The sequence below is a fragment of the Pantherophis guttatus genome, chromosome 4 (assembly GCF_059756535.1).
Source record: "Pantherophis guttatus breed Tessera chromosome 4, ASM5975653v1, whole genome shotgun sequence".
In the NCBI taxonomy this organism is placed as follows: domain Eukaryota; kingdom Metazoa; phylum Chordata; class Lepidosauria; order Squamata; family Colubridae; genus Pantherophis; species Pantherophis guttatus.
In genome coordinates, this window is record NC_142066.1 from 156,066,381 (window position 1) to 156,080,558 (window position 14,178).

The 14,178-nt window shown below is 44.6% G+C and overlaps 1 protein-coding gene and 1 long non-coding RNA gene across 2 annotated transcripts in view; one reads left to right on the plus strand and one right to left on the minus strand.

Moving 5' to 3' along the window:
• The window catches only part of LOC148114393 (uncharacterized), a 35,531-nt gene that overhangs the window by 8,363 nt on the left and 12,990 nt on the right, over positions 1 to 14,178 (plus strand). The window lies entirely within an intron of this gene.
• The window catches only part of WNT3A (Wnt family member 3A), a 58,529-nt gene continuing 47,506 nt past the window's right edge, over positions 3,156 to 14,178 (minus strand). The window contains exons 3-4 of the mRNA XM_034442590.3: positions 5,371 to 5,636; positions 3,156 to 4,627 (exon numbers count right to left, since the gene is read on the minus strand). Of these exons, the coding sequence (XP_034298481.1) occupies positions 4,148 to 4,627; positions 5,371 to 5,636 (746 nt within the window). The 3' untranslated portion in view covers positions 3,156 to 4,147. The remainder of the gene's footprint in view (positions 4,628 to 5,370; positions 5,637 to 14,178) is intronic.

Sequence of the window (14,178 nt, forward strand, 5' to 3'; positions counted from 1 at the left end):
TGTTCCCTAGTTGGGTCATGAAATCTCTGCGAGAAAACCTCCAAGCTCAGAGAGCATCAAGGATCCCACAGTCCTCCTCCTCCTCCTCCTCCTCCTCCTCCTCCTCCTCCTCCTCCTCCTCCTCCTCCTCCTCCTCCTCCTCTTCCCCCCTCCACCTCTTCCAAGCTGAGATAGCATTAAGGACCCCCTAGTTCTGTGATGGCGAACCTATGGCACGCGTGCCACGTGTGGCACGCAGAGCCATATTAGTGGGTACGCGAGCGTTGCCCTTGGCTCAGCTCCAGCACTCATGTTCAAGCTGGCCAGCTGATTTTCGGGCCTTTTGGACCCACCGGAAGTCGGCAAATGGGCTGTTTCCGGCCTCTGGAGGGCCTGCGGGGGAATGGGGAAGGCTGTTTTTGACCTCCCCAGGCTCCTAGAAAGCCTCTGGAGCCTGGGGAGGGTGAAAAACGGGCCTACCAGGCCCACCATGCCATCACATGCCAAAAGCGGTGAGAGCACGGGGAGGGTCACACGCGCATGCGTGGGGGGGCAGGGCGCATAGAATTATGGGTGTGGGCACACACATGCACGACCACCCGCACTCCCCCCGCTTTTGGCACGTGATGGCAAAAAGGTTAGCTGTCACTGCCCTAGTTCAATCCTGAACAACTAATATTTTCTCATATCAATGTTCAGTCACCTGGTCTCTGGGATTCAATTTATGCTACAAATTTGGCAGTTGACCACTGCATGGAGATGGTGGAGTTTAACCAGGCAGGAGATGGTGGGTTTAACCAGACAGGTATTCCCTGGAACTCTACTACTTCTAAGGTTTGGTGGACCTTCAAACGAGTGTTCTATCACAGCAACACCAGCTCCTTCCTTTCATTGGTATTGTGACACCAAGAGCACAGACACAAAGGGGCAGAACAGGCACAATGAACGTGCAACTCTGCATTGTGTTACTTTTTTCTCAAAAGTGTGGGATCCCATAGATGCAGAAATGCTACCTAGGCATACTCTATAGGCTTCTCTGGACTCCATAGCTGGTCTAGGCTACATTAATCACTGACCCCCACAGAGGGGGCTCGCAACTTGGGCGTCCTCCTGGACACCCGGCTGTCTTTAGAAGAGCATATGACGGCCGTGGCCAGGGGGGCTTTTTATCAGGTTCGCCTGATACGCCAGTTGCACCCCTTTCTGGATCGGGACTCCTTGTGCACAGTCACTCATGCCTTGGTCACGTCACGCCTGGACTACTGCAACGCTCTCTACATGGGGCTCCCCTTGAGGAGCACCCGGAGGCTCCAACTGGTCCAGAATGCAGCCGCGCGGGTGATTATGGGAGCGACGTGACACTCCCACGTAACACCTCTCCTGCACGAGCTGCATTGGCTCCCGGTGGTCTTCCGGGTGCGCTTTAAGGTGTTGGTTCTCATCTTTAAAGCGCTCCATGGCTTAGGGCCAGGGTATTTGCGAGACCGCCTGCTGCTACCGATAACCTCCCACCGGCCAATACGCTCTCACAGAGAGGGCCTCCTCGGGGTGCTGTCGGTCAGGCAATGTCGGCTGGCGGCCCCCAGGGGGAGGGCCTTCTCTGTGGGGGGCACCCGCCCTGTGGAATGAGCTACCTCCTGGAATACGACTGATCCCGGACCTCCAGACCTTCCGTAAGGCCCTGAAGACTTATTTATTCCACCAAGACGGCCTAGCCTAAAAGGTTCTTAATTGGGATTTTAAATTTTATGGATTTGGGGGTTTTAAATTGGGAAGCTAGTGATTTAATTCTTTTTAATTATCTTAACTTTTGTATTTGTATGTTTTTTAATTTTGGCTGTTCACCGCCCTGAGTCCCTTGTGGGAGAAGGGTAGTATACAAATTAAATTAATTAATTAAGTAATTAATAGAGGGATAGAATCAAGATCATGTGAAGTGTTCATGCCACTTTAAAATACCTCAGTAAGGCCACACTTGGCATATTGCGTCCATTTTGGTCACCACAATGTAAAAAAAGATGCTGAGATTCTAGAAAGAGTGCAGAGAAGAGCAATAAAGATGATGAGGGGACTGGAGACTAAAACATATGGAGAACGGTTGCAGGAATTGGGCATGGCTAATCTAGTGAAGAGAAGGACTAGGGGAGACATGATAGCAGTGTTCCAATATCTCAGGAGCTGCCACAAAGAAGAGGGAGTCAAGCTATTCTCCAAAGGGCAGGACAAGAAGCAACAGATGGAAACTCATCAAGGAGAGAAGCAACCTGGAACTAAGGAGAAATTTCCTGATAGTGAGAATAATTAATCAGTGGAACAACTTGCCTCCAGAAGTTCTGGGTGTCCCAATACTGGATTTTTTAAAGAATTTGTCTGGAGCAATATAGGGTGTCCTGCTTGAGCAGGGGCCTGGACTAGAAGACCTCCAAGGTCTCTTCTGTTATTCTGTAATTCTATGCCCTGAAGTCCTCTGTGTTCATCTGTTGTGTATGGTCCCAAAAATACATATTTGAGGAATTATTGGTCTTCACGAATACCTTCTTTTTTCCAATCTGGACACTCTCTGGATACAACTAGGAGTGCACTGCTTAGTTGTGATTTAATTGTGCAGCCGAAAGAGGAATTAGAGGAGGTAGCACATTCCAAGACACTGCACAGTCCTGGGAAGGGAGGAAAAGATTTAGGTAGCTCTGCTCTAGAATCTCCCAGGATATATCTACAGGTAGTCCTCGACTTACAACCATTTGTTTAGTGACTGTCCAAAATTACAATGGCACTGAAAAAAGGGACTTATGGCCTTTTTTCACACAACTGTCGCAGCATCCACTGAGTTTAGCAACTGGCTCATATTTATGATGCTTGCAGTGTCCCAGTATCACATGATCTCCGTTTGCAAACCTCTCACAAGGAAAGTCAACGGGGAGGCGACAACTGTGTTTCTAACTTAACAGCTGCGTGATTGACTTAACAACGGGGGCAAGGAAGTTCATATAAAGAGGCACAACTCACTTAAAACCATCTTACTTAGCAACTGAAATTTTGGGCTCAACTGCGGTCGTAAGTTGAGGACTAACCGTACCCCAGATGTGAACACATGGAAGAAGTATTTTGACGCGGGACAACGGGCGCGCAGCAGGCGGACATTTGACCTTGAAATCAAAACCCCATCAAATCAGTGATGTCCATGGATTCAACATTTTATTTCATGTCTTGCATGGCTCAAATAAAGATGAAGACTATTCAGAGAGAAGGATCCAGTTTCTCCTTCTCTCTATCATTGCAATACAATATTTGTTGGCTAACCATACAATAAGGCATCGATCACAAGAGAACCATTTATTGGATCCGCATTGTCCAAGCGTAGCTAACGAGCCCAGCGCGACGAGACGATTTCTCACAGCCTGAACGAGAAAAAAACAAATGTCCTCGAGACCGATTCCAGGCAGCATAAGAGAGTCCTACTTGACCCACAGCCTGTGTCTGTGTGTGTGTGTGTGTGTCTTTTGTCCAACATGCTGCACGAGCACGATTGTCTCCTCAAAGTGTGGTGGAAACATCACCTCCCGTAATGGTACAAGACACCGTTATCATCCAGTTTGGGAGACCACACACACGGCCCATCCACAGAGCAAAGGGTCTCTTCAGATCCTTTTAGTTCCCCTCAAGTAGTTACGGGAGATCTTTGATAAACCATCACCTGTGGACCGTTTTCAATCCTATACAACAGTTAAAGTCCCGGTTTACGCTTGGTGCTGTAACACGAGGATCCTCGCGTAGAATCGTCTTCCGAGTTCAGAATTCACCTACAGATCCGATGACTTGTGGTTTCAAAGAAGGAAGGGGTGACACCCCCAGAAGACAACTACAGAGCACCCCCTGACCCAATTCTATGTCTAGTTAAAGAAATCACCATCTCTTCTCTGTAGAGCGGTAGTGAGAGTGAACGACCCGTTTGTTCGTTTCTCTCGTTGACGGCATTGCAAAGTTAACTTCCAGGTGTGGCCACCCAGAAGACATTAGACCTATCCTAGTCCACCCATTTTAACTTGTTCCCTCTCTCTCTCTCCGTTTGTCTTCACTCACTCTCAAGAAGTCGTTTTTTTTCTCCCCCAACTAAAAAAAAAATGTTCCTTCTGGTTCATCTCCTATGATGGAGCAGGTTATTCCATTTTTACTTGCACGTGTGAACGTCGTAGATCCTTATACATTCCTGGCAGCTGACGTAGCAGCACCAGTGGAAGATACAGTGGCACTTCTCCTTCCTCTTCTCAGTCCTCGTGTTGTGTCCGCGGCCGCAACACAGCAGGTCGCAGCCATCGATGCCGTGGGAGGTGATGTTGCAAACTCGGTCGCGGGTCCCGAATGAGCCGGTTTCAGGGTTGGGCTCGCAAAAATTGGGGGAGTTTTCATAGTAGACCAGATCTCGCTCCGTAGGCGCTTTGAAGAAGTTATATTTGGGGCGCAGGGTTTCGACCCAGCCGCGGGATTCTCGGTGTTTCTCCACCACCATCTCAGAAGCACTGTCGTACTTATCCTTAAGGTAGTCGCCGATGACCCGGAAGTCTGGTTGAGACCACCAGCAGGTTTTGACCTCACAGCTGCCAGACAGCCCGTGGCACTTGCATTTGAGATGCATGTGGTCTATGATGGACTGAAAAAGAGAGAAGGAGAGAAAGAGAGAAAGAAAGAGAGAGGGAGAGAGAAGGAGGGAGGGAAGGAAGGAAGGTAAGAAAGAAAGAAGGAAGGAAGGAAAAAAGAAAACAAAAAAGAAAGAAGGAAGGAAGGAAAAAGGAAGGAAGGAAGGAAAAAAAGGGAAGGAAGGAAGAAACAAAAAAAGAAAAAGAAAGAAAAAGGAAAGAAGGAAAAAGAAAACAAAAGGAAGGAAGAAAGGAAAAAGAAAACAACAAAAAGGAAAGAAAGGAAAGAAGGAAAGAAATAAAAAGAGAGAAAGAGAGAAACAAAGAAAGAAAGAGGGGGACAAAGAAGCAGAAGATTAATTGACCATAATATTTGTACAGGAAGTCCTCAACTTACAAGCATTTCTTTAGTGACCGTTGGAAGTTGCCACAGCCCTGAAAAAAAAAGTTGACTTAGGACCATTGCAGTATACCTTAAAGTCACGTGATCAAAATTCAGATGCTTGGCAACTGACTCATACTTATGACGGTCGCAGTGTCCCAGGGTCATCGATTGCCTTGCTTAGCAACCGAAATTCCGGTCCCGATTGTGATCGTAAGTCGAGGACTACCTGTACTAGAAGTGGGATAGATGGCTTGTGTGTCCCTGCCACGGAGGATGGACGTGTCTGTACGTCAATCTCAAATCGGAAGGAAATGTTGTCGTTCAATGCGGACCCCGTTAAGGGAACGCGAACAAGAGGACCACAATCCTTACCGTCCGTCCTGCTTCGTTGTTGTGTCTGTTCATGGCCGAGCGAGCGTCCGGACGGTTCTCTCGTGCATCTGCAAACTCCCGTGACACCATGCTGCCGAACTCCACGTCCTCACTGCATCCACCCCACTTCCACCCTTCTCCAGGGGGACCTTTGTGACGGTTGTCGCAGCCGCAGATCGTGGAGGATCCTTCCGCACAGGATCGGGTGACGGCGAAAGCCACTCCAGCCGACGCGATGGCATGGACGAAGGCCGATTCCCGGGTGGCTGCAGAAAAAAAGAAACAACTCCAATGAGATCGGGGGAAAACATTGCAGTGGAACATCTCTTCAACCTGCTGACCGAAAGAATGCAGATAGTCCTCGACTTATGACCACAATTGACCCCAAAATTTCTGTCACTAAACGAGACATTTGTTAAGCGAGTTTTGCCCCATTTCATGAACTTTGTTGCTTTCTTGTTAAGCGAATCACTGCAACATGGTCGTTAAATGAATCTGGCTTCTCCATTGACTTTACTTTTCAGAAGGTCACAAAAGGTGACCAGGATACCGCAGCCGTCATAAATGTGAGTCAGCTGCCAAATATCTGAATTTTGATCACGTGACCATGGGGATGCTGCAATGTGTGAAAAATGGTTAGGGTTTTTTCAGTGCCATTGTAATTTGGACAGTCACTAAACAAATGGTTGTAAATCGAGGACTACCTGTAGATATATCCTGGGAGATTCTAGAATAGAGCTTCTTAAATCTTTTCCTCCCTTCCTTTTTTCAGTGGCCTTGTGACTTTAAATCATCACTAAATGAACTGTTGTAAATTGAGGACTACCTGTAATGGAATAACAAAGTTGGACGGGACCCTAGAGGTCTTCTAGTCCAACCCCCTGCTCAAGCAGGAAACCCCATACTATTTCAAACAAACAGTGGTCTAATCTCTTCTTTAAAACTGCCAGTGTTGAACTCCAGGAGCACTGAACAATTGTTACTGCCTCTTCTGGCTGGGATTATAGGTAATTCTCAATATATAACCATTCACTTAGTGACCGTTTGAAGTTACAACTGCTGTGAAAAAAGGGATTTCACATTTGCAACCGTTGCAGCATCCTTCATGGTCACATGATGAAAATCCAGACACTCGGCAACTGACTCATACTTATGACAGTTGCGGTGTCCCAGAGTCACATGATCTCCTTTTGCGACCTTCTGCAAGCAAAGTCATTGGGGAAGCCAGATTCACTTAACAACTAACTTATCAACTGCAAAAATTCACTTAACACTGTCTCGCTTAGCAACAGAAATATTGGGCACAATTGTCGTAAGTCGGGGACTGCCTGCAAAGCAAAGCAAACCAGTGCAGAGCAGAAAGGAAAACAGAGTAAAATAAAATTAAAATAAATAAATAAGATAACAAAATAAAATAAAAAATACAATGAAATAAATAAAAAATGAAATAAATAAAATAAAATACAATCTCATATAACATCATGTAATATAACATCATATAATATCATATAAGGTACTATAATATAGCAGAATATATCATATTATATAATATATAAAATGAAATAGGAGTTGTGCACTGATCCAAACAGGTAGCAAATGGAAATTTCCTTGTTGACCTGGAAGGGTTATCAGCCACACTATAAATGCGATTTTATGATATCTTTAAATTTACACCTGCCTTCAGGGTTGTACAAAGATAAACCACAATTCCAATATGCTACCTTAACAGGCCGTTCTAAAAGTTTACATTAAAGATCGCACGTCCGCAGCTTCTTCAAAATCCTGACGCTTCCAGAAATTAGGGATTTTCGTTTTAATCGTACCATCTCAGTTGTTGTTAGTTGCAAAGTCGTGTCCGATCCATCTACCATCCTCTGGAGTCCATTTAATCATCTCGGACACGTGTCCAAAGAGAAAATTCAGACCCATATCCTACTTGCTTAACCATAATGTGGGTAGCTACTTTTACCTTAGTGAAAACCACCATCCAGGATAGTTTATGGCTCAGCCAGACCACAACTGCTTGTTTGACCAAGTGTGCATGTTTTATTTTTTCTAAATCTGATTTTGTATTAAATAAATCAGGTCCATGGGCCCATTCATACATTGCTTTAATCTGGTATTACTTTGCAGTCTGATGATCTGTGGACCAACTCCAAGAATTTCCCAGCCAGAATGATGGATAGAAAGAGAGGAGAGGAAAGGAGAGAAAAGAACAGAATAGAATAACAGAGTTGGAAGGGTCCTTGGAGGTCTTCTAGTCCAACCCCCTTCTTAAGCAGGAAGCCCTACACCACTTCAGACAAATGGTTATCCAAAAAAGAGAAGACAAGAGAGAGAAAGGAACGGGAAGGAAGGAAGGAGAGAGAGAGAATGATAGGAGGGAGGAGGGAGGGAGGGAAAGAAGGAAGGAAAGGAGAATAAGAAAGAAGGGAAGAGGAAGGAAGGAAAAGATAAGGAAAAAGAAGGAGGGAAGGAGGAAGATGGAGAAGGAGAAAAAGGAAGGGAAAGGGAAAAGGAGAAAGGGAGGGAGGGAAGTAAGCAGGAAGAAAGGAAAGGAGGAGCGAAGGAGGGAAGGAGTGGGTAGGGGAAGGGAAGGAAAGGAAAGGAAAGAACAGATGAAAGGGGGAGGGGAGGGGAGGAGGAAAGGAAAGGAAGAGAAAAGATTACTCCTTTCTAAGATTTTCTTATAAACAATCTTATCAATCTTGGCAGGTTGAAGATGCGTAGACACTCAGGATTCCCCAGGCATCACACATGGACTTCAATTCCCAGAGTTCTTCAGCCAATATGCATGGAATTCCTCACACTGGCCGGGCAATTCTGGGAGTTGAAGTCCACCCAAAGTGCCAGGGTGAAGAAATGCTGTTCCAGCGTGCCATACCAATAGAAAATCCAATATATTCAGGGCTCTATCCCTTAGGAGGCTTCTTGGTGGCCCCGTCAAAAGATCTCTGAAAGGATCCTCCCTTTCTTGTGGCTTTGAGCAGGGACAAAGAAAGACGAGACAAATCCCCCGGGGTCTCCAAAAGACCTTCTAGCTTCTCGCCCACCCCTGCCCGGATGCTTCGGAGCAGACCTGACCCTTCTTAGCTCCAGCGAGGTGCCTCAGGCTTTGCAGAAGAGCGAAAGAGGATGAGAGGAACACAGTTGTAATGGAAGTGAAGGGTTATTAAGATGCCATATAAAAATGTAAGCCCTTTGACGGAGATAAGAGCTGAGGGGGCTGGGGGCATATTTGTCAGCCGGCCTGGGTGGTTCGCCAGAGGTGTAGCCGTGACAAGCAGCAGGTCATGACTTGAGATGTTCGTGGTAGGCCTTCTGGAAGGGCTGGGGGTGGGCCAGGAGAGGGCAGAAGGGGGTGGAAGGCAAAGCTTTTGAAACAAGGGTATGCATAGCCTCCACAATTTGTAAAGCCTTGTAGAGCAGTTGGACATTTCTTACAAAGGTGGGGGAAAAGAGAAGAAGTGGAGGACCAACAGAAGATGGATGGACTCTGTTATAGTGACAATGGAGGCATCGTTAGAAGAGTTGAATGACTAGGTTGGAGGCAGATCCTTATCAAGAAGTTCTATCTAGATGGTTGCTCAGAGTCAACACTCTTGAAGGGACATAATCTATCCAACATTCAGTTGGTGCAAAGAGCCAGTTTTCTGGAGAAGACCTTAATGAAGTTGGTAAGGATAGAAGGAAAGAAGAAGAGGACAATGATGAGAAGGCAGATAGACTCAGTTTACCCTGATGAAAGGGGTGCCTTTGGAAGACTTGAAGGATGAGGGCAGATCTTCTGGAGAAGATAGATCTGTGTGGTCACCTAAAAGTGAATAGTGACTTCATAGTGCACCACCCTTTGAGAAGTCCATCGTGCAAACGAAGATGGAAGAGAAGCGTAGAAGAGGACAACCAGGAGTAAATGGGATGGACTGAGTTACAGTCAGGATGGAAGTACTGTTGGGAGACTTGAAGGACAGGTTAAGGAAAGATCTTCCTGGAGAAGATCTACCTATCTGGACACTGAAACTTGACACCAAGTTGATGGCAGATAATCCATCAGTCAATCAATGCAAAGACTCAGCTTTCTTGAGAAGTCAACAGTGTTGGGGAAGATGGAAGGAAAGAGAAGAAGCGGGTGACCAGGAGAAAGTGAATCAACACAATTATGCTGGCAATGGGTGGATCGATGGAAGACCTGCAGGACCAGTTTAGGGACAAATCATCCTGGATAAATTACATCTATGTGATCACTAGGGTTGAAAATGACTTGATGGCACACCATCCATCCATCCATCCATCCATCTGTCTGTCCACCCATCCATCCATCATCCCATCCATCCATCTATCCATCCATCATCCCATGATCCATTGTCCCATCTGTCATCTCATCCACCCATACTTCCCTCCCTCCATTTATCCATCATCCCATCCATCATCCCATCCATCCATCCATCCATCCATCCATCCATCCATCCATCCATCCATCCATCCACCATCCACATCCTATCCTCATCCCATCCATCCATCATCCCATCTGTCATCTCATCCAGCTATCTTCCTCCATTTATCCATCATCCCATCCTCATCTCATCCATCCATCCTCCTGGCTCTATGATCCATCCATCCATCTATCCAAGGGGCTGGTGAAAATCTTCTTCTTTGAAGGATGACCTTGGAGATGGAAGCCCTTAAGAAAAGAATGCCAGCAGTTCTCCTTGGAAGAGAAAGACCTGTAGAATTCAATTTGCGCTGGCTGAAGAGTATCTACAACACAGAATGAAATCTTCTTGACCAACGTCCATATCTGACCTCTTTGGGCAATTGCTAGGCTGCCAAAGCTGTAGCCTCGTGTCCTTCAAAGCTGGCAACCATCAGATGGATGGATTTTAACTTCATGATGGCTGGGGAATTCTGGGAGTTGAAGTTCATCTATTTTGAAGAGGGCAGTTGAAACAATGACTTAGTCTTAGGCTCTCATCCACCTGCTTAAGGGCACCAAAAACTGTTTGATTACTATCCTAGACCATTTGAAAATTGCCTACAGGAGTATCTTTTAACTTGTAAATTTTAACCTTGTTTTAAATTTGTTTTAACTGTGCTTCTAATCACTCTTCTATGTGGTTTTAATATATTGTGGGTAACCAGAGTCACTGAGATAAGATGGACGATGCAGAAATTTGATCAATAAATAAAATAAATAAAACAGATCTTTTAAGATTAATAATAATAATAATAATAATAATAATAATAATGATGATGATGATGATATTCCTCATCGCTTCTACAGCTAGTCCTCAACTTACAACAGTCCATTTAGTGACAGTTCAAAGTTACAATGGCACTGAAAAAATGGACTTATGACCATTTTCCCCACTTACGACCATTGCAGCATCCCTAGAATCACCTGATCAAAATTCAGACGCTTGGCTACTGATTCATATTTATGACGTTTCAGTGTCCCTTAGTAGCCTGTGATCCCCTTTTGAGACCTTCTGACCAGCAAAGTCAATTGGGAAATCCATATTCACTTAACAAATGTTTTATTACAGTAACAACTGCACGGATTCACTTAACAACTACGGCAAGAAAAGTCATAAAATGGGGCAAACACACTTAACAAATGTTTCACCTAACAACATAAATTTTGGGGTCCATTGTGGTCATAACTTGAGAACTACCCTGTATCATGTGTAAAGTGCCAAGACTCACTTAAGATAAGGTGGGCGATGTAGAAATTCGTTGAATAAGTAAAGTAAATAAAACATACCTTTTAAGATTGATAACAATAATAAGGGCGCTTCCCTTCCCTTCTACAGATAGTCCTTGACTTACAACAGTTCCATTTAGTGACCATTTGAAGTTACCATGGCACTGAAAAAAGTGGCTTAAGAACATTGTTCTGTTTATTTTATTACTGTATTTTATTGTATTGATTCACAGGAAGTCCTTGACTTACAACACTTCGCTTAGGGACCGTTCAAAGTTACAACAGCAATATTATGATTGTTTTTCAAATTTACGACCGTCGCAGCATCTCCATGGTCATGTGATCAAAATTCAGACGCTTGGCAACTGACTCGTATTTATGACAGTCGCAGTGTCCTGGGGTCATGTGGTCCCCTTTTGCGACTTTCTGACAAGCCAAGCCAATGGGAAAGGAGATTCATTTAACAACTGTGTGATTAACTTAACCACTGGGGCAAAAAAGGTCGTAAAATGGGGCAACGCTCACTCAACAACTGTCTTGCTTAGCAACAGAAATTTTGGGCTGAATTATGGTCGTATGCCGAGGACTGTCTCTCCTGAGTTACAGTCATTTTCTAAAAAAAGACACTTTTCAAAAAGACACTTCCATTTATATTTATTTTGCTTTATGGTACCGGGGCTTCCCTACAAAACAGGAGTTAAAATGCAAAATAAGTTTGCGTATTATACTAAAATTATTTGTTGTCTAAGTTGACATCACCTTAGAAACATCTTGGTTAATCTTCTAGCGGTTGTCTTGCGTACCTGCAAAGCTTGCTTAGTGCTCAGTCTAGTCTACTTGGTTAACAGAGGGCTCCCTGGATTATATGAACCCCCAAACAGATTAATTCAGGAAGCAGGCAATTAAGGAGAAACAGCAAATGCTTGCTTAATCCTAGCCAACTCCGGAAGGAGGTTAGACAGGTTTTGGTGGAGCACCAAAGCAATCTTCCTAACCTCAGGCCCTGAGTAAGGTGAGGCTTCAACTCTCATAATCCCCAGCCAGTACAGTAGGGCTAATATTCACACAATAGTCACCAATATCCAATACGGATGGTCCTCGACTTACGACCAACATTTCTGTTGCTTAGCAAGACAGCTGTTAAGTGAGTTTTGCTGCATTTTACGATGTTTCTTGTCACAGTTGTTTAGTGAATCCCTGCGGTTGTTAAGTGAGTTATACGGTTGTTAAATGAATCTGGCTTCCCCATTGACTTTGCTTGTCAGAAATTCACAAAAGGGGATCACATGACCCCAGGACACTGCAACTGTCGTAAATACGAGTCAGTTGCTAATTATCTGAATTTTGCTCACATGACTATGGGGATGCTGCAATGGTCGTAAGTGTGAAAAACGGTCATATGTCACTTCCAACACTGAGATCAGACAAACATTTGTCTGAAATGGTATAAGGTTTCCTACTTGAGCAGGGGGTTGGACTAGAAGACCTCCAAGGTCCATTCCAACTCTGTTATTCTGTTACAGGTAGTCCTCAACTTATAACAGTTCATTTAATGACCATTTGAAGTTACAACAGCACTGAAAAAAGTGACTTAGTACCATTTTTCACACTTACGACCGTTGCAGCATTCCCATGGTCACGTGAGCAAAATACAGATGCTTGGCAACTGATTCATATTTATGCCAGTCGCAGTGTCCCAGGGTCACATGATTCCCATTTGTGACCTTCTGACAAGTAAGGTCAATGGGGAAGCCCAGATTCACTTAACAACCACGTTACTAACAACCGCAACGATCCACATAACAACTGTGGCGAGAAAAGTCGTAAAATGGGGCAAAACCCACTTAACAAATGTTTTATTTAGCAACATAAATTCTGGGCTCAACTGTGGTCCAGAATTGAGAACTACCTGTATTCTGTTTTTTCAATGCTGTTGTAACATCGAACGTCATTAAATGAATGATTGTAAGTCGAGGACCACCTCTGTTGACCCAGTAGTTCAAGAAGAAGAAAAAAAAACAGAAGCCATCCACAACATACAGTATAACGTCTGTAAAGGTCCCTATGTAAGACAGAGAGGCAGAAGACTAGCAGAGGGCATGTGGGAACACCAAAACTGCTTAATCTCACAACACATGGACACTGTCAACCAGCGTTTCTACTGGGTGTATCTGTGAGTATCCTACACCAAGTTAACTCCTAAAAAGCTAGGGAATTCCTGAAAGTTTGGCATTCAGACACCTGGGACATTCATGGACACATTGAGATAAGCCACCTTTACACACCATTCAAAAAGAGACAAAAATGATGAAGGAAAGGAGAAAGATCCAAATACATCCTCTCTGGATAGGCAGGAATTAAGACCAGACAAACAATTCATCAGAAAACAATATCCTCAAGGTACCACCAAAGAGAAAAACACATCCCGGCCACAGGGTAAGTTACTGACTATAAACAGGGAGCAAACCCCATTTACTTCTAGCGCTGATGATGTTCCCTAGTTGGGTCATGAAAGGTCTACAAGGAAATCCCCAAACTCAGAGAGCACCAAGGACCCCACAGTCTTCCTCCTCCTCCTCCTCTTTGCTAACCCCCACTATCCTAGCACTGATGACGTTCCCTAGTTGGGTCACGAAACGTCTGCATGAAGACCACCAAACTCAGAGTGCACCTCCAACCCTAACCCTAAATATACTACCGTAAAAATTGCCAAAAAAACCCCCAACAACAGGTATCATGCAGAACCACAAGTCAGATCCATCTCAGCCTGCATAAACTAAGAGACGGTTTCCTCTGTCAATACATTTTGACAGAACGCTATCTAGGCAGACATTTGCTCTTGGCATACAAAAAAGAAAAAGCGAAAAGCAATTACGAATCAATATTTGGTTTCCAACGTGCCCAATATTTTCGCCGAAAGCAAGGATCCAAAAATTGCGGTTTCATCCCTCCCATCTTGTTTAATTCCCTTCCAGCCTTCGGGTTCAGCTTCCCACGCATCTGTGGTCTTCTCCATAAATTACAGGCAGGTTAAAAAAAACCTCCAAGTCTCTCTCTCTCTCTCTCTCTCTTTTTTTTTTTGCTATATTTTTTTCTTCTGGGATAAT